This window comes from Molothrus aeneus, chromosome 17 (genome assembly GCF_037042795.1).
Source record: "Molothrus aeneus isolate 106 chromosome 17, BPBGC_Maene_1.0, whole genome shotgun sequence".
In the NCBI taxonomy this organism is placed as follows: Eukaryota; Metazoa; Chordata; class Aves; order Passeriformes; family Icteridae; genus Molothrus; species Molothrus aeneus.
Genome location: NC_089662.1, coordinates 619,050 through 638,271, shown reverse-complemented (window position 1 = coordinate 638,271; position 19,222 = coordinate 619,050). Strand labels below are relative to the sequence as shown.

At 52.2% G+C, this 19,222-nt stretch overlaps 1 protein-coding gene across 1 annotated transcript in view; it reads right to left on the bottom strand.

Annotated features, from left to right (window-relative positions):
* The window catches only part of CHD6 (chromodomain helicase DNA binding protein 6), a 98,744-nt gene continuing 79,522 nt past the window's right edge, over positions 1-19,222 (bottom strand). Inside the window, exons 25-38 of the mRNA XM_066561789.1 lie at positions 19,103-19,206; positions 18,378-18,507; positions 18,079-18,139; positions 17,349-17,406; positions 16,443-16,662; positions 14,302-14,510; positions 11,648-13,204; positions 10,904-11,052; positions 10,411-10,617; positions 9,318-9,764; positions 8,483-8,671; positions 6,589-6,708; positions 5,430-5,534; positions 1-3,477 (exon numbers count right to left, since the gene is read on the bottom strand). Of these exons, the coding sequence (XP_066417886.1) occupies positions 2,587-3,477; positions 5,430-5,534; positions 6,589-6,708; positions 8,483-8,671; positions 9,318-9,764; positions 10,411-10,617; positions 10,904-11,052; positions 11,648-13,204; positions 14,302-14,510; positions 16,443-16,662; positions 17,349-17,406; positions 18,079-18,139; positions 18,378-18,507; positions 19,103-19,206 (4,447 nt within the window). The 3' untranslated portion in view covers positions 1-2,586. The remainder of the gene's footprint in view (positions 3,478-5,429; positions 5,535-6,588; positions 6,709-8,482; positions 8,672-9,317; positions 9,765-10,410; positions 10,618-10,903; positions 11,053-11,647; positions 13,205-14,301; positions 14,511-16,442; positions 16,663-17,348; positions 17,407-18,078; positions 18,140-18,377; positions 18,508-19,102; positions 19,207-19,222) is intronic.

Below are 19,222 nucleotides of genomic sequence, written 5' to 3'. Positions count from 1 at the left end.
TGAATTAAACATTCACATATATTTGCTGAAAAAAATTATATACATCTGTAGCAAGGCTCTCCCAAGTCTGAAAGATAAGCATCATCTAGTCACTAAATTTAAAAAATAAAAATCTGACTTTTAAATATTTTTCTTTTTATCCATGTTCAAGAGCACAGACAGTTTATTTTGTTAGCACATTTCGTGAAGGATGTATGCGTGTGAATAGCCATGAAAACCAGTGAAAATTTGGCGTTTGTTTGGGATATGATGGAAAAGAAGAAGCAGCCACTTAACGCCTTACAGTCTAAATAATCCACAGAGTATATCGGGTTGCAAAAGGGTCACAAAGTAGCAAAGAGAAGCCTAAACACCCAGAGACGTAGCATACATGTCTGCTAAGGAAGAACAAGGTATAGAGCATGCTGGCTAATTAAATAAATTTCACTTTAGACCCTGTTCCTTATGCATGTAACCCTGGAAAAATCATCCCATAACAAGAAATGGACTCGGAAGAGATTTCTGTATCCATTCACAGTAAGGCTTTGAAGATATATGAAGTTTTATAGTATTTGTATTTTAAGGATTTAGGGCAAGTACATGTTCTTCCACTGAATAAAAACAAAGTTAGTACTTAAAAGGTTCAAAAATATATCAATCGTGACTTTTTTTTTACATAAATAAATTATATTGATTTTGGATTTAACAGCTGAAAAAACCCTTTCTGCTTCCACTGGAGGCAAAAACTGAACAAAATGTTAGTTAAATAGAGATAGCAGCATTTCTAAGAAATCTGTCGATAGTGATACAGTATCTATGCTACAAGAATGTTATTAAATAGAACACAATTATTGGGGGGTAGGAGGATTGCTTTATGATTGGCTAAATCCTTTAAAAAAATCATCCAATCCAGTAAACTGGGAATAAATTCTGCGAAAATATAAACCAGCTGGTTTTTTTGACCACGGGTAACAGACTTCTTTGAGATGCTAATTTTAACATGTACATAATTTATAATCCCAAATGTATAAAAGACAATGACAAAAAGCATCATAAATAAATAATGCAAACTGAAATAGTTATGTCAAAACATTTGGACCATCCGATAAATTAGCAAAACTGCAACAGAAAAAAAAAGTAAAAAATACAGTAAATTGTGACAACCAAGTGTGAAACTGATGAGTAGCACACTCCAACTCCCTCCCCGCCTGCCCTTCACTCACTGCTGCACCACTGTGGCTTTATTCAATTCTCAGACCATGAGCTGCAAGTAAGAACCCCGAGAGAAAGAAGAATTAAAGGAGTGAGGGGAAGGAGAAATCAGAAGAGTTGCCTGTGGAGGAATCTCAGTACCCAGAGCTGGAGCGGAGGGCTGGCAGCATTAAAACCCGTCCATTTGAAATGCAGATGCTGAAATCATTTGGAGGACTGGAAATACTGTTCAACAGCAAACGGAATGGGAAGAAGCCAAAGTCTTCTCTTCACAGTCCACCACTAGAAGAAACTCAGGCTCTGAAAGTCTCAAGGGTCCTTCTCAGAGGACTCCCCAAGGAGGGAAGCTGGCCTACAGCCTTCTCCGTATTTGCTGAAAGAACGCTGCTTCTGGGGTAAGGAGTGGAAAATATAAAAACTAGGTGTTCATATAAGAGCATTAAAATTGGTGTGGTCTGTTCATGGCTGGAAAAAAATACCTTTAGAGCACCTGTAATGCCATAGCTGAGAACTAACGCCAGAGAGGAGAACTGAAGACAAGCAGAATGATGAAGGAACTGGCTGCTACAAATGCAGTAACCCCAGAAAAGTCATGCAAGTGTGCAAAACGTTTCCAGCTCAAGCTGGAAAGTTCTTGTAACTACCAAGGAAAGGGCAACTAAATTCCACATAACATAAAACCAAACGTTGGTTTTAAAAAACACAAAAGAATGTCTACATCATTTTTTCACTCTCTGCAGTTTGTCTCCAAACCTTTGAGGTGGGGTGATCAAGAAATTATATCACTACCAGTTTATGCTTTTCCTTTCAAAGAAATGAATATATGCATTTTCAATTATTAGTTATATACTTCTGTCTATACTACTATTCTAGTAACCATGATAAAATAGGGAAATACTTTAAATCAAAAATACACATTAGCACTTACTATAGCTGTGCTTTTAGCCCAAATATAGGCTTTTTCGTTCAGTGTCACTGTAGACAGAAATACCCTTGTCTGTGTGTTAGACCAAGAGATAAACACTTTTCTTTTGCTTTTGTTTTTTTGCTGCTTTTTCTTCTCAAAGGAGTGAGCAATTTGCGGGGGGTGACCAAGTACTGGATTTGCTATTGTCAGCTGGGATGATTGACTGGAAAAACAGAATGAGAATTCGGTGCCTCCCATACTAGCTAGACAACACTGTTTATCTAATAAAGTGGCAAGACCCTGCAACTATTAACATGTAGTATGTCACCAGTTTTTTCTGACAGGGAATTAGGTAGATAGTATTACTCATGGAAACACAGGTTTATGAAGGTGGAGCAGGGTGGGAGGGGAAGTAACAAAGAGTTTATGGGATAAGAAACTCACAAGCCACAATCTTTTTGTGTTTTTCTTTCAATGAAACAAAAGGTCTAATCGGTATCGTGAGCTGCTTGGCGCTCCTCCTCTGCTGGTCCGTCCTGCTCCTTCTCTGCCGCCACTGGCGGGCTCTGCTGCACACAGTTTTGACTGTTTGCAGCTTCTTTTTCCGGCAGTGAGACAGTTTCTGGCTCTGGATTTGCCAATTCCCCTTTCGCTTTCTTCCTCTTCCGCTTCTGGCTCTCCAGGTTTGCCGCCTCCGAGTGCCTGGTTTGCTGGATGCCAGGCAGCGCCATGCCGATGCCAGGGGAAAGGAACATGGAGGGATAGATCAGTCCAGGAGACATCCCTGGGATAAGAAATGGGTTAAAAGCTACAGGACTACTGGTAGTTATTGCGGATTCTGTCTGATTAGAAAATGAACTAGGACCAGGCTTATCTTCAGTGAGAGGTTCCTTTTTCCCATCCTGGCTGCCCCGTTTCTCCTCATTGGCTTTCTCGGCGCTGGCAGTGCCGCCTTTCGTTGTGCTTGTTAACGAAGTCGGAGCAGTGGCGGTGCAAGTTGTGGTCATCGGGGAGTTGAGGAGCCCTCCCACACCGAACATCTGGGGTACGGTCGCCATGCCCGGGAGCATCATGGGCAACATGCTCAGGGTGCTCTTCACATCCTCACCAGAGGGCACTGCTGCAAAGCCAGCAGGAAACCCAACCAGCCCGGTCAGAGGGATCCCTTGCATATTTCTCATGTTCTGAAGTCCCACTAGATCCATCCCTGCAATTAGTCCGTTCATGAACAGTGGTCCCATTCCAGAAGAAGAATCTGCTACAACACCAGGGCCTTTAAGGAGTTCATTCCGGGGCCTCCTCCCTCTCCGGCGTGGCCCAGTGTCCCGGAGCACAGGCTCGGTGAGGATGCGATTGAATTTGTTTTCGGGTAAGTAGCCCTGAAAATGAGACATAACAGAGAGCACCTGACAGTTACTACTGCAGCGAAGGAAATCTGGCTTGTCTGTGCCCACATCTGTGTCCCAGATGGTGTTGGCACAGAAATATCTGCCTACATGATATGGAATTTGAGAGGTACACACAACTTTTCCCCAAGAGATGCTGCCAAATGCAAAACACCCTTGTTCTGCCCTGGCAGGATCCTGCACTCTCTAATGCTCAGGGAGGGGAGGAGGAAGCATGTTTTTACCCTGTTTTTCACCCCAGCCCTCAGCACCAGCTGCTCACAGCGTGAGAAGCACCAGGGCAGCATGGTGTCAGCTGCCCATTCAGCTCCCTGCCCAGCTCTAATTGTGCCTTCAGCAACAGGTGAAAAAATCCTCTTTGAGATGGGAAGGGCCAAATTTTCAATGCTCTGCAGGACAGCAAAGCTCATGGGATGACACAGAGAGTGGGCATGCTGACTGAGGACTTCCTGGCCAGAGCTTCACAGAGATGCCAGGGAGCATTCAGAAAGGTCTTCTGACAGAAGAGACATAGGACCAAAACCCAGCAGCCAGAAGTGGGTGAGATCATCTGGTTACACAGAGCAGTTCAGGGGGATCCACAGCACAGCTTAACACTCCCTTTTTCAGCATCCTCAACACAGACATTTAAACATTTCCATTTGTGGTTCCCTTGGGTATCAATATCACCACTCTTTGAACTATTTTGAATAATAAATTTAGGTAGGAAAAGTATTTCCTGTTGCCACCTGTAGTGCAGAAAGGTGAATTAGATGTGCCTGGCAGTCTGCTCAGCACAGCACCTGCCCAAGGAGGGAGAATCTTCTGGGAGCATCTCCCACTGGCACGTGGGAGAAGCTACACAGAGCCATGAGTGTCCCCAGGCTCTGTGGGCCAGCCAGCCCCAGCTCCTGCTGGCCTGAGCGCCCAGAGCCGCTGGCCATCCTTCTGCATCCCTCCCCTGCCAGGATGGGTATGCATTCTCCAAAAGCTCAGTGTCCATGGGGTGGGAATGATCATGGGATGCAGCCATTGGAGCAGGGCACAGGAGAGGTGCCCAGGCAGTGCCAGGCACTCAGTGGTTTCTGTGGCAAAGGGATTGTCCCCTCAAGTCAGGGGAAGGAAGAGCTGTCAGCTCACCCAGGACTGGCTGCAGAGGTGGGGCCCTGATGCCAGCCTGGACATGGAGCCATTTCCTGGGCAGTGGGACAGACCGTGCCAAATCTCCAGAGCTAAGGAAAAACCAATTTGAGAGCAGTACAAACCTCTAAAATTCACCAATAGATTCACCCTCCAGCCCTCTGCAAGGTTGTCACACAAACCACTGCAGCCCAAAACCAGGCAGCAGGTGAGAGGGACTGCAGGGAGAAGTCTGGATCAGGCCAGCCCACAGGGCAGGGCAGGACGATCTGGCAGTGCCGGGCATGCCGGAGGGGAGAGGCTCCTCACAGGCTCTGCCACACAGCAGGGCAGGGATTGGTGGATGGACAGGGTGGATGAATGTGGCGCAGGAGACTCCGTCCTGCCCCTCTCCCTGCCTGTGCCTGACCCTTCAGGCCTGGTGACCTGTAGGGCTTTTGGTGGGCCCACAGCTGTACAGGCAGAGCTCACAGGAGCTGATGAAAAGTATCAACTAGAGGTGTTTTTGAAAATTTGACCCATGAGAATGTTTTGTCCACACCCTTCCATCCAGCTCCTAGGGCATTCCTCTTGCCCCTGCTACCCTAAGCACGCTGAGCCCTGCTCCTGGGGCCTGGCCCCTCTCTGTGGCCACGGGGCTGGCACTGGCATGGCCCAACCTCCCGCTCTGCAGCCATCCCCTCCCACACACCCAGCCCAGGGCCTGCCTCGCAGCCCCCAGATCCTCACTGGAGAAAGGTTGTGGGGATGGGGAGGGGAAAAAAAAAGATGATATGATACAGATTTCTCCAAAAGCTCTAACTTACTGAAAGCTTAACAATGTCAGCCCAGTCAGCTGCAACAGCATACTCCAAGTTTGCATCAAGCCACCTTGGCAATTCCTTCAATGCTGGTGCCGTGGCTCCCCCTAACTATAAAACACAGCAGAAGGATGACCTCTATTGCAGAGAGAGTTATGTAAAATAATACAAAAAATATGATTACACTTCCCCTAGCTTCTTGCTTTGGGCTGCAATTTGGCTGGGGTGGAGACTCTTGCCTTGCTACACTTGCCTTTCTGCAGGATTTAAAGTGTGCCTGCTGCCTCCAGACACACAGCTCAGGGAGAAAAGGCAGGCTCAGCCTCTGTGGCCCAGCTCACTGCCCTCTCAGGGACCAGTGATGGGGACAGAGCTTCTGTAAAAGCCATATTTAGAACTGGAAAAGTCTCCAGCTCACCCAGAAAAGGCCAAGCATGGGGGCAACAAAGGGGAACACAGATGTGGCTGAAACAACCTTTCTGCCTCACTCTTTAGTTCTGCTTTTAGATGGGATTAATGTCACATCACCTTCTGACCTTGTACAGTCCTGGGTGTGTTTAAGAACTAATTTTGGTGCAAAGTACTCCTGAACACCCCTTCTTGTTCAGAGAGGTGAACCTCAGTGCCCTGGAGATTAAACTGCAGACAAGTAAATCCAAGCTCTGTGCTCAGAAAGCAAGAAAAAGCCCTTCCAACCCTCGACTTTCTACAAGCCCAGCAGCGGGATGGGTATTGGTGTGCTCTAGCCTGTACCTCATAAGGAGGAACAAACCAAAGGTACTTGCATGGCAATGTTACAGATTGTGGCATATTGCAATGAACTCAAGGGGAACAACCAAATCTAGGATGGAAAGCACATGACACAGCTGTGCTGAGGATGGCTTTAAAGCCAAAGGCTGTTTCCCATTGCCACTGAGAAGTCTGTGCCCCCTGGCAAGGGATGACACTCCCACATCCCTTACTTCACACAGTCAGTCACTTATTTCACTGGTCTGCATGTCCCTGGGCACACATGTGTCACAGGATAATGTAGATTAGAGACCTCTTCCAGACTTTTGTCTCATCCATAGGCTTCTCTGGATTAAATCTCCCCCACAGGTGAGCTCAAAGTCTGCTAAGCATTTTGGGACACTGAGGGCAGAGCACAGAACAGGCCTTTGCTTACCCGCCGTCCGGTACCCTTATGTACCACCGGCACCCGCTCCTCTCCCGTCAGAGAGCTAATGTCCAGTTTGTTGGGGTCCTTGCAGCGCTGCCTCCTCTGCTTGGGCTTGTCTGAAAAATTCTGGAGTGCAAACAAGACAATGTTAATGAGACTAGATGGCTTAATGAGCCCGGCTGGCTACAAGCCCTGCAGGAGAGCAGCATGGATGGGCTCCCAAGGGACAGGGAATCCCTGCAGGCTGGGGCAGGAGTAGCACCAGCAGCACAAACCGGTCCCTGCCACAGGATCAGCTCTCAAATGAGCAAAACTGATTTTTGTAGATATAAAGGGGTCTCCAGTGTACCCCACTTAGAGCGCCCTAGCCCTTTCTAACTCTCCTCCACTCCCGACACTGCAGGTTCTTATACATGCATCTGTAAACAGGACACTGCATACACCCAGTAAAGAGAGAACAGGTCTGTGTGTGCCACTTGTCACTCTCATACAGCCACCTGCTCCTCACCACCCATTTTCACAACAGAGATGCTGCACCATGTTTCTTTGGGATCAGAGCCCTCTGAACTGCAACCTACCGAGTTACAGCCAAGTCACTGCACACCCCCTGTCGATGTGCCTGCAGGGACGGAGCATTATAACCAACAACTCGGAAAGCCCAGATTCCTGAGAGTCAGAAAAAAGCCCTGAGTGCAATTCATCCTTTGAACCGAACTACTGCAATACCCTAAAGCCTCTCTCAATCCATCCTACACGGACAGAAGAAATCCTGCAGGGCTGGCCTGAGGCACTGGGGCTTTCTGGGAGCAAGAGCTTCACCAGAGGCACAGTCAGACTGGACAGGCTCCAGTACCTCCCCGGAAGGCAAGGGTGTTGGGAAGGAGTGGGAAGGCATCTCCACACCTGCTCCAGTGAGGCCTTGGCCCTGGGCACACAGCTGGATGTGTCTCTGAACTTTGAAAAGAAACGCCATCCTGCTGAGCAGATGCTGGGCTCCTCAGCTCTCATCTCTAACAAGCTTTAAAACGCTCATGTCTTGCCTGTACTTCAAGCTCCAGGAAATCCCCGCCTCAGGCACATGATCCTCCAGGACCAAGATGCAGTCTTTTCTGTTTTACCACCACATTTCTTCCTGCTCTGTTTCATGGTCTGTGCTCTGCCTACCACATGGTCAAACAGCCTAAATGAGCTGAAACCTGTAGCAAACCAACCTGTGAAACCAAGAGCTGGAAGTTTCTGAGAGAGCAGGAAGAATCAGACAGACTGTGCACCTCACTCTGAGCCACTGCTTTCTGAGAGCATCCATGGCCACATGGCCACAGCCTGTCAGCCTCCAACACAGCCTCTTCGGTCTGGCTCTTAAAGAGAGCATGTTTTCTCTTGCCTGGGAACCTTATTTAGTACAACAGCACTGCCTATAATTACCGCAGGTGAAAAAGAACAACATAGACAGACCTTGAACACCTCAAATCCATTTTCTCATTTCTGTCCCCATCCATCCCTGGCCCTTCTGGAACACACTGTGCATTGGGCAGAGAGATGCACTGCAGCTGGAGAACCGACCTTGGGTAACAGGGCTCAGCTCCTGGAGGATGCCAGACAGGTCCATGCCCAGGGAACCCGGAGGGTACTGACAGTCCCCCGTCTGGGCATGTTTGTGTTCTGGGGGAAAGCAGAGGAGTTCTTCAGCAGCAAGTGCCTTTTGTTGCTGTACAGGGCAACAGTGCTCACCTCTAAAATATGTAATGAATCCCTGAACAGCCCCAATGAACACCACAAACCGTGTTACAAGAAAGAACATAACACAAAGGGCAATGCACGAGGCAGGCACACACAAACACACAGAGACACACACAGACACACACACACACACACGTGTGCCACTGAAGGCCACCCTTACTGTGCCAAAGCTGGGGACATCGAGTGTGTAGTCAGACTGCTGCCGGAGCCAGTCAAGGAGACTCTTATTCGGGACAGCCTTCTCTTGGCTGCCTACAGCTGGGACTGGCTGTGGAGCTGAGGTAGCAGCAACTGGCCCATCAGGGAGGGGACTGTTCTGAGGAGGCTGTGGCTGCTCTTCCTGAACGTCCTGCCATGGAAGGAGGAGCAGGGACAGCCCATCAACAACTGCAGTGATGCATGTGCACCCCGAGAAGCCCAGTTCCCAAAGCAGGTCATCTGCTCCCATCACACAGGCTAATCCAGATACGCCCAGTGCCTGTTCCTTAAATCACCACCCACCACCACATTACATTTCCACTCCATCCCCAGCACTGGTGGTAGGGAAGGCACAGAAAGCTGAGATATGCTTCTGAACTCACAAGGAAACACTCCAATCACCAGGAAGACCAACTTCCCCTCAGATCACTCCTAAAAGTGGTCTAGGGATGCTGGTCTTGCTCTATTCTTTGAGTGGATCCCAGGAGAGAAGGAGAAAGGGAGTAGCAGGATCTTGTCTTCCTCATCTTCCCTAAACCTAAACATTCCCTGAGGTGGGACAGCTGCTTTTAATAATGTTTAAAAGAAGATTCAAACACTCCAGAGTGCTGTAAACCAGAGGGGCAACTTCCTTTCCTCCCTGTAGTATCTACTCCTACCTGGTCCTGCACAAACCAAGCTGTCCTGGAGGAAGCAGTGCAGTGTCATGGACAGCAGAGTTTGGAGGGGGGAACTGGGCCATGAAACAAACTGCTGACTCCACTGGGTTCATGCGAAAGGGGGGAGCATCAACCCACCTGCAGCCTGTTTGGAAGAGGCCTCTCCTTCAAGAAGATGAGGTCCATCCCTTCAACATTTTTCCTCCTGCCCCGTCTCCTCCTCATGGCAGCATCATCTCTTCGGAGGCTGCCATTTACAATCTGTCCAGTGACAGGATGGATTAACCCTGCCTGTAGGATGCCAGACAAGTCCATGCCCAGGGAGCTCTGGAGGGCATTCACGGTCCCCAGTTTGGGCATGTTTGTGTTCAGGGGGAAAGGAGAGGAGCTCCCTGGGGACCCATCAGAGCCTCTGGACAAGTCCACCGCTGCCTCGCGCCAGCCGTTCAGCACAATGGGTGGATGGACATGGGCTGCTGCCAGCTGCTCCAGGCTCCTCTGTTTGGCATCTCTCTCCATCTCAAATTCATAGGGTCTCCTGTGCTTCTGCTCATCTTTTGCAAAGGCAGGGCTCAGGAAACCTTCCTGTGTGTACCAAAGGCACAGAGGGTTACAGCTGCTCCTGCCCTGCCCAGGGACCACAGCTCCTCACACCAGCACTGAGCTAAGAGTCATCCCTGCCTCTCCAAGGAGCCCTGAGGGATGTCCTTTCTGTGGGCATATCATATCTCTTTCCCGGTGTGGGGGTGGTGCAGGAGCACCCTTGCACACACTCAGATATCCCAAGGTGTTATAACCATGGCTGCTCTGCCAGCTGCTGGGGCCCCAGGCCACCAGCTCCTGTCTGTCCAATGTGACTGTTGGGGACTGGGGCACTGGGACTTGGGAGCTGGGGACTTGACAGGGCAGTGCTCCTCGCACCCCTTCCTTTGGGATACCAGTGGGATGTCCCCTTTGACCATGTCAGCCACTCCAGTGCTGATTCTGGAAGCACCTTTAGAGCCACAGAAGCTGCAGAGCTGCCAACAGCAGCTGCCTTCCAAGGAGGGGGGCAGGGCTGAGATCATGGGGCACCCTCCAGGACCTACTGCCAGGGGACCAAGTGGCTTAAGCCATGTGTTATACACCCCAACTGGCACCGAGGGGCCACACTTGGGAAACTCCTGAGTACTTCTGGGCAATGTCTCACCCTAGAGTTCTGAGCCTTTCACTGCCTGAGAGCCCCCCTCACCTTTTGTACCCGTGACATTAAGACCCCGTTATTGAAGGTGGAATCGGCGGCTTCTGACTCAGTAAAGCTGCTCCTGCTGCCAGTGCTGCTGGCCATGGCTGGGGCTGTCAGCAGGCTCTGTGCCTCAAACTGCTGGCTGGAGGAAGGCCACTTGCCCTTCAGGATGGCGTGGCAGATGTTGTCAATGCGGTTGATGATCACACGGTCCTGCAAACAGAATTGGATGGTGGCAAGCTAAAACTGGAATGAGTGACCTGTGTACAACAACAGCTGAGGATTAAAGTCAAGCCCAGCCCAGGTAATCTCAGCTCAGCAGGGAGCTGCTTTGGGGGCAAGCATCTCCACGGCACAGATGCTTGGGAAGAGCACGTTGGCCAGAGCATCCAATGAGGTCTGCAGAAGAGCAGGAGGCAGAGCTGGAGCTGTGTGAGCTACTGCTGGCCAGGGCTACCCGGAAACACTTTGATACAAATTGTGTTCATTTTAACCTCACCTTAGGCCACTCAGAGAAGGAGTAAAGTGTCTTCTCCTGCAGCAGCTGGGCAATGGTTGGTGCCCGGGCATCCTGAAGATCATCAATCTCCCCGGGCAGGACAGAAGCAGAATTCTTGTTCTCTTCCTCCAAGTACTTCTCTGGACCATCTAAAAAAGCAATGGAGAATAGAGCCCACAACCACCCTGCCTTTCTTCCCATCTAGAGGTGGGTATCTCCTTACACATTCCCACCCCAATGCCCAGCTAGCTCCACAAAGGTCCAAAACAGTCCCCAAGTCTCCAAGAGAAGCAGCAGACTCGGACCAGGGCAGGCAGCGCAAGCTACGCAGGAAGGACCATCATTCCCCTGAGCTGAGTTTGGGGGGCTTGAAGTGCAGTAGCCCCCATGTGTGGCCATTCCCAGGTGGGCAAGAGGGAGGGCATATGCTTTTCCAAAGGGAGCTGCTCAACAGGCAGTGCTCTGTGCCAGAAAGGGAAAGGCATCCTGCATTCCATGGCATGCTCTTAGCAGAAGGGCTGCTGGGGCTCAGGGTGGAGAGTTCTGGTCAGCTCTACTGGCAAATGCAGCCTCCAATACCTTTTGCTCCCAGTTGCAGCAGCTAAAGGGACCTCAGATCCTACAGATGGGAGGCCACTCCATGGGCCGGCCAGCCCCAAGGTTTGGCTCTGCAGGGAGGACAGCAAGGCCCTCCCACCATAGCCAGAGGTGACTGTCAACCCAAGGGAGTTCTCAGGACATTACCTTGGCTCTGGTTGCTGCTGGCTTTCTCCCCGTCATCTCTGTTCTCACACTCTTCTTGCTTTATGCCCTGAGGCTCAGGGTGCAGGGTCTCTGTGCAGCCTGTCTGCCCCTCAGCATCTCGGCCCAAGGGCTCCTCCCTGACACAGGGGGCCTCTGCCCCCTGAGGCCTCCCCTGAGGCAGAGGTGTGGGCAGGCTGAAGGGCTGGCTTTGAGCCTGGTCCAGTGAGTGCTGCTGCTGGGTGCTCTCCTCATTCAAGCCACAGTCCTCCCTGACCTCTGTCACGGGCTCCCCCAGACCCAGGGACTCCCTCTCGCCATTTACATCTTCTGGGCAAGTGTCCTCTGGTGTGGGGAGACCAGAGCTCTGCTCCTCAGCCCCCAGTTCATGAGCCTCGGGGTCAAAATCAGCCCTGGTCCTGGGACCATTCAAGCCTTCCACAGCATCTGCTGCTGCCTCAGAGTTATCATCGTCTTCTTCTTCCTCCTCATCTTCCTCACTGTGGCTCTGACTTGGCCCCGACTTTGCCTCCAATCCTTTCTCCTGCAGCAGACTGATGAACCTCTGCTCAGGAGGAACCTTTAGTTCATAGTTATGGAGACTGGGACTGTAGAGCCCCACACTTAGGACCCTTTCCACGGTGCCATGCTCAGGCAGCCCTGCTGCCGGGCTGGCAAGTGCTCCATTCTGTTCCAAGCCTTTGCTGAGTTTGGCTGGGGCACTCTCTGGAGGATTGCTCTCGGGGGTAGAAGGTGAAGGCTCAGCTTCTTCATTCTGATTGTCCATTCGGTCAGAGCCCACCTGCAAACCCTCCAGGAAGGGAGCCTCTCTCATGGCATCTGCATCGCAGCTGGATGGATCCTCATCCCCCTCCAGCTTGCCCTCAGAGAGTTTGGCGCCACTGTTTCCAACATCCGTGCAGCTGGGGCTGTCCCTGGTGAGGGAGCTCTGCTCGCTGGGACAGGCCTTCTCATCGTACATCATGCACACCAGCGAGTCCGGCAGCGAGCTCTCATCGTAGTTACTGGAAATGATGTCCCGGACTTCAGACATGAATGTTTCACAGTTTGTGTCCAGCGGGCTGCCCCCAGCCTGGGACATGGTGCTGTCCACGGTTTCTAGCTTGATGTGACTCTCGGCTTCGTTCTCCAGGGCTTCACAGGACTGATCCATCTGGCTATACATGGGGGAACTGTAGAGTTTGGAGTTAGACTGGTAAAGGCAGCACAGGGTTTCTGGGCCTGGGAGCCCTGCTCTTTTATGCTGGGCATAGTTTCTGTATGCGTCTAGAAAGGACAGCTGGGGGTCATTCATGATGTAGTAGTCAGTGCGGTTCAGGCCGTGCTTGGCAGTGCCGATGAGCAGGTCCCGGTCGTGTTTGCCACACTCCCACCACACGGGCAGGTAGAGGCTGGGCTGGCACAGCTTGAGGCGCTCGTGGAGCTGCGGGCACTTGAGCACCTGCTCGCGCACCTTCCGCAGCAGCTCGATGCGGTACAGGGTCCTGGCAGCACGCTCCTCCGTGATGGGCTCCACGTAGATGTCAGGGTCTGGAGGACCTGCAGCAGGGACAGCAAAGCCAAGAACACATTATTTGGGCTGGCAGAAGTTCCTCAGAGGCAGTGATGAGCAAGCTGAGTTTTAACCTTGCTCATAATGCAGGTGAGGTGGGGCCAGTGTTTGTAGCCACTGCTGAGGCCTCTTTTTCCAGTCTCAGTACCTTCCAGTCGTATCCCACCAAATGGACATAGGGAGTAAAACCCCCTGACTTCAGCAGCTGGATCAAGAGCAGCACCAGCTGCAGAGGATTTCAGAGTCTTGTCTGAGCTCTGCTCCATCATCACCAGCACTGCTGGAGCTGCCTGAACCTTCAGCCCATTGTCAGGAAGGGCAGCTCATGCAGCTCTTCTGATGAGGAACAGCTACCTAAGGTACAACACACACACACACACACAAGAACTGTGCCTAAGACCAGACTACATGACAGATCTGAGGCAAAATATTTTCTGCTGTTGTTGGAAACAAATCACTTTGTGCCTAAATAGCCTCCAAGGAGCTTTTCATCTGTCATGTCCTGTCCAGTGCCAACGTAGGACCTCTGCAGAGCACTCAAAGAAAACAAATGCCCTGTGTATTGGCAAGGCTTCCTGAGCCTCCTGCAGTGGATCCAGGCTCCATTTACCATGCAGCAGAGCTCCACAGTCAGCACAGGCACAGGCATAGATGGAAAGGACTCTGTCCAACAGAGCAGAGGGATGCTTGGAGAGCAGCAATACAGCTCACCCAAACAACCCCCAGCTCCAGCATGGAGCTGTGCTTTGTGTGTGCTGCTTCTCAACTTGTCTCTCACCTCACAGAGGTTGCTGTCTTGGATAAAATGTTGTGGTTTCCTGTGAGAACTCCAAGAGATTTGTGAGAGCAGGGGCACGAATCCACAGGGCTGTTCTACCCTCCCTCTGTGCCAGGGAGGCACTGTGTGGTGGGGACAAGGCAGCCAGAAATGCATGACTGCTGCAAGCCCATGGCCTGCCTGGCGTCTCACTGCTTCCAACTGTCTCTGAAGCTCCTCCCTTGCTCTCCTGCTCCACGAGAGCAGTGGGATCCCTTCTACATGACCTACCAGTACCCCTCCATAGGCCATGCAATTTCCACTCACCATCCTCCTTCCACAAAGGGAGACCACAGACATTCTTGCACATGGCCACAAAGCTGTAGAAGTACTTCTCCAGGCTCTCATCTGTCTTCTTCTCCAGTCGAGAGATGGCTCGGAATTGAGCCCAGTCAAAGATTTTTTTCTCTTGGTCGTAGATAACCCCAAAGGAAGAGACAGTGCGGTAGAAATCTGCCTGCTCCCTCCTGGTCCACCTGTAGAGCAGGAAGGAGATGGGAACACCACTGAGACACATTCTGGGCCCAGAACAGGCAAAGTACCAGGCAGAGAGGTTCAGAGAGCACTGTCTAGTTACTGACCAACAGTTTTGAGAGAGCTGTTAGGAGGAGCACACTGGGGAGACCGCCACAGCACTAGATGCTCTGCCCTCTGGTGCACAGGGAGGAGGAGCAGAGGCCACAGGCCCTCTGGCTCTCAACTAATTGCTGAAAAAACCCTCTTGGTTGCTTCAAAAAACCCCTGAGTGCAGCTCTGGGCTGTGCTGCCAACAGCGAGGCACAAACCTATCCTATCTACTCCCTTCCTGCTACATCAAGCTGTTTGACTTCCATAGTAAGGTCAGTTCTCTGTACCAGGAATTACAAAGGAAAGATATGCAGACACCGTTCTCATCCAGCCTCTTCCAGAGGAAAACTGAGACTGGGGCTTGCTGCTGTAAGGGTCCCAGTAACAAACACCACCCACCTTACTGACTCCTGTGCACTCCTGAGTGTCAGCTCCTCCCCAGCAAAGGAGAGCAGCAGTGGTAAGGGAGGAGTTCAGTTACAGCACTCTTAGAATACAACTTTCATGCTGGCTTGGACCCTCTGAGCTTTTACCTTATGGGGACCACTCAAAGGACACAGTTGGTGAAGTGTCCCGGGCAAATACTGGCCCAGGCAGAGCCCAGAGGAAAAGCCACAGAGAACAGACCTGGGTGCACACAAGAGTGCAAGAGTAGAAAAAGGGGAGCACTGAGGCCTGAAAAGAGCTTCCAGTAAAATCTCAGCCCCTGAATTGCAGCTCTGAGCCAGCACCAGCAAGCAGCTTAGACATGTCAAAGGAAAGTAGACAGGGTGACAACACCCACAGCACTCTCCAATTGCCCAAAATACACCTGGGCCAGCATTGGGGCTGCAGTCATGTTTCATTTCAAAAATGAGAACAAGAAGGTTAATTAATAAATATATTAACAATCCGAATCAAGGAGCTCAATGGTGAATTTGTCAAAAGGCCTCAAATTAAAGGCCAGTGGAAAACTCCTGTAAGGCAATCTCCCCTAGAAAAAGCCCAGAGAATTAAGGAGCAGGAGATACCAGGCTGCTGTGATGTCTACAGCACAACCATTGATGCCCCCATCTCGCAGAGGGGACGGTACAACTAGAAGAAGTCCAGAAAAAGAGGAAAGAGAAGGTGGCTGGAGCAGCTTCTACACAAGGAGGCCAAGAACAGAGCACACAGCAGCACACATGCCATGTGGTTATGTGGGGTCCTGCTGCAGGGACAGGTTCACTGAAGGCCATCCCATTGAGGGCTGGTGACCACAGAGAGTCCCAGTCCTGGGATGGCATGGGATACTGGCAGCAACAGCAGCAGCATCACCCTGTGCACACCCTCTCAATGGCTGCAGAGAGCCACTCAGGGTGCTGGGACAGTCCCAACCCCCTCCCACTTACTGGGACACAAATGAAATGGGAGCACAGTGCAAGCAGGGTATATCACCACTGGGCTCCAGTGGCCATGAGCAGGAGGCAAAGCCAGTGCTGTGAGAGCCACAAGGGTTGGAAGGGCACCGCTCATGGGCTGTGACAGTGCTCATCGGTCACCCTCATCCACAGTGTGTTCCAGGGACACAACTCTCCTTTGCTGAGGCTGACTTGACCCTGGAAACCTGCCCCCTGATGTCCTTTCAGTGTCACCACCTGCTACCCACAGTAGAGGCTGCTCCCCGGCTGGGCTGGCTGGTGGAGCAGCAAGGCTCCCATGGCTCAGAGCATGTTCCCTGCCCAGCAAGGACCCATGTGACTCCATGCCCTATGCAGCTGGCAGCACAGACAGCTCTGGTGGCATTTACCTGGGTCACTTCTGGGGGTCAAGGAATTCAAGTGGGCTAAATCAGCTTTGTAAAGGCTCCTCTGCTGCATTACCTTTTCTGCATTTCTTTGTTCACCGAGTCCATCTCAGAGGCTCTCCGGAACATCTCATCCTGCAGCCAGTAGCCATGGTTACCGGGCACCAGCATCTCAGCACGGGGAGGCAGCTCCTTGCGGTTGCAGCGCTGGTAGACGGTGACGAGTCGCCGCAGTCTGGCCGTGAGAGCAGAGGAGACAGGCCAGCAGGATCTGTCTGAGTCGGAGCCATCCTGGGCTTCAAACATCAGCAAGGACATTAGTATTTAGCACACACGCAAAGCCACAGGTTCCCACATCCTCTGGCAAGCTCCAAGAGCTTCCTCCCACCTTCCACCTTCCATGGGGAGCATGTGCAATCACAGTCATGAATACGGGGCCATGTGACCTCCTGGGCCTGCTGGCTCACAGCCTCACCATGTATTAGCTTCCTTCAGAGTCCAGAGGCTGAGATCAGGGTAGGAATGATGGCTCCAGGCCACACCATGTATGGGAGAAGACTGCAGCTCCCGGCTCAGCAATGGGGCCAGTCAGCCCACGGCATGTGCCAACACTGCCCACTGCAGAGACCTCACATGCTCATCTCATGCAGGCAACTGCATGGAGGAGAGCAGACTAATGGCTTCCAGTCACCCTGGAAGCCAGGGTGAAGCTACCTGAAGCTACCCTGGGTAGCTTTGGCTGCAATCACTTGGAACCCTGTCTGCCCTGCCAGAGGGCCTATCCATGGGTCACCTGTGAGTCTGTGCATGAGGGCCCCTCCCCATGTTGAGCTGCCTCATCCACTAACACAGAGCAGAATGTCCCTCCAGCCCAGCAATGTGTTCCTCCTACCAAGCAGTGCCTGGGGTAGCACTCAGGCTTGGCTGTGCCACCCCAAACCCAGGGAAGCCATGGACCACACTGCAGGAGACATGGCCTCACCTGCCGCTGGCTCGTCCCGCTTCTCACTGGCTTCACCCACCCCAGCAGCCACGATGTCCTGCAAAAGGAAACAATCAGAGAGGGCTCAACCCCACACAGAACGCCCAGCACCCACAGCCTACCCATCCTTGGTAGGGTGCAGGGTGGTGGGATGGGCAGGGTAGTGTGTCCAGTGCCCTTGGGCTGCAGATGTTGTCTGTGCTCAGCACACAAGAGAAGAGGTGACAGCTCAGAGAGGCTATTTTGGGCCTGGAGGGAAAGATCACCACAGTGACAGAGGCCATAGTGCCACTGCTCAGGACAGTTGCAGTGTGACTGCACTCCACTGTTCAAACAACCCTTGCACTCTCCTGTGCTGCCTTGTTCCCTGATCTTCCTCTCCCCCAAGGCCATTTCTTTTGGGACATCCCTGACTCCTCTCCCAGGGCCCCATGTGGCTCCTGAAGCCAACAAAGACTGAGAACCAGCATTCCTGGGCATCCCCAGCCCTCAATACCCTTCAGCTCCCCCCGAAGAAGATGCTGCCCACATCCACAGGCAACACCGAGAAGCACAGCAGACACTGTGCGCCAGGGAGCAGAAGCAATGCACACAAGATGGGACACAAACAAGGCAGACCAGCCATGCTAGCTCCCTGATGCCATGCAGCAGAGCTGATGGAGCCAAGCCTGCACCGCAGGGCAGGCTGGGCAGTATCAGATATGCATTTGACACTATGAATCCCACTCACCTCCTGTTTTGACAGCCCCTCCAGCTTTTCTCCATTGCTCTCTTCTTTTTCCACACTGCCCCTAGGTGAGAGAGTTAACAGTCCCTGGTAGTGGCAGCACAGCTTCTGCGGCTGTACCAGTTCTCAGCACCAAGAAGCAAAGAATTGGTGCTCATGCCACCTCGCCATCTCATACTGGGAACCAGCTCCCTTCTGCCCTCCCCTCTGCGCTCAGAAGCACAGCCTGCTCCCTCCCTCTACTGCACTGCCCCAGGAGAGAGCCAGGTTGCTGTGGGAGCTCAGCTCCATCCCCTGCCCACCTTTCGGCAGCATCCTGTGCCCCATCGCTGACGCCCTGCTCGGCAGAGAGCAGCTTCTCATCGGGCATGCCCACCTTCTCCAGGAAACACAGCGCTGGGTCCGCCCGCATGGCGTTGTACCGCTCGTAACCTGCCACAGCCGGGACAGACAGACAGCACAGAGCAAGGCCTGAGTCTGGTTCACAAAAACCTCCTACTCCTGGGACACAGCTCCCCACCCAGCTCTCACTCCCTCTGTTCTACCATGAGAGCAGTTCTCACCCCCAAAAACTCACAACACTTTCCCAAAAGTGGCTAATGGCTCTGCAGCCCCTGGGTGGCAGGCAAAGGGAAAGGTCAGCCCTCCCATCCCAGCCAGCAGCAGCACAGCCACCACACAGGGTGCAGCTGGGGCCAACAGCCCTGTGTCTCCTGGAAACTGCACCAGGACTCCATGACGAGGCCAAGAATAGATCTGTGCCTTTCTCCTTGCCCTCACACAGCAACTGTACACTGCTCCCGGCAAACCAGAGTCTACCACGAGATCTGGCATGGCCACCCTGGGCACTGTGGGGTGCCTGTTCCCCACCCAAACTTGCTGCTGGCACCTGGGGAGGGCTGTCCTGGCCCTGTGTGGCTGTGGAGCGTGGCCACAGCTCTGTCCCTTGCACTGACACAACACTGCCTCCAGCAGCAGAGGTGCTCATTCCCCCACACACCAGCACCCACCAGAGCTGGGTACACACCGTGCTTGAAGACGCCGATGAGCAGGGATTTATCAGCTTCGGCATTCCACCAGTCCACTGGGATCTCCACGTAGTCAATGTCAGGCAGCAGCACATCCAGCTCCCTGTGGCAGACATGGT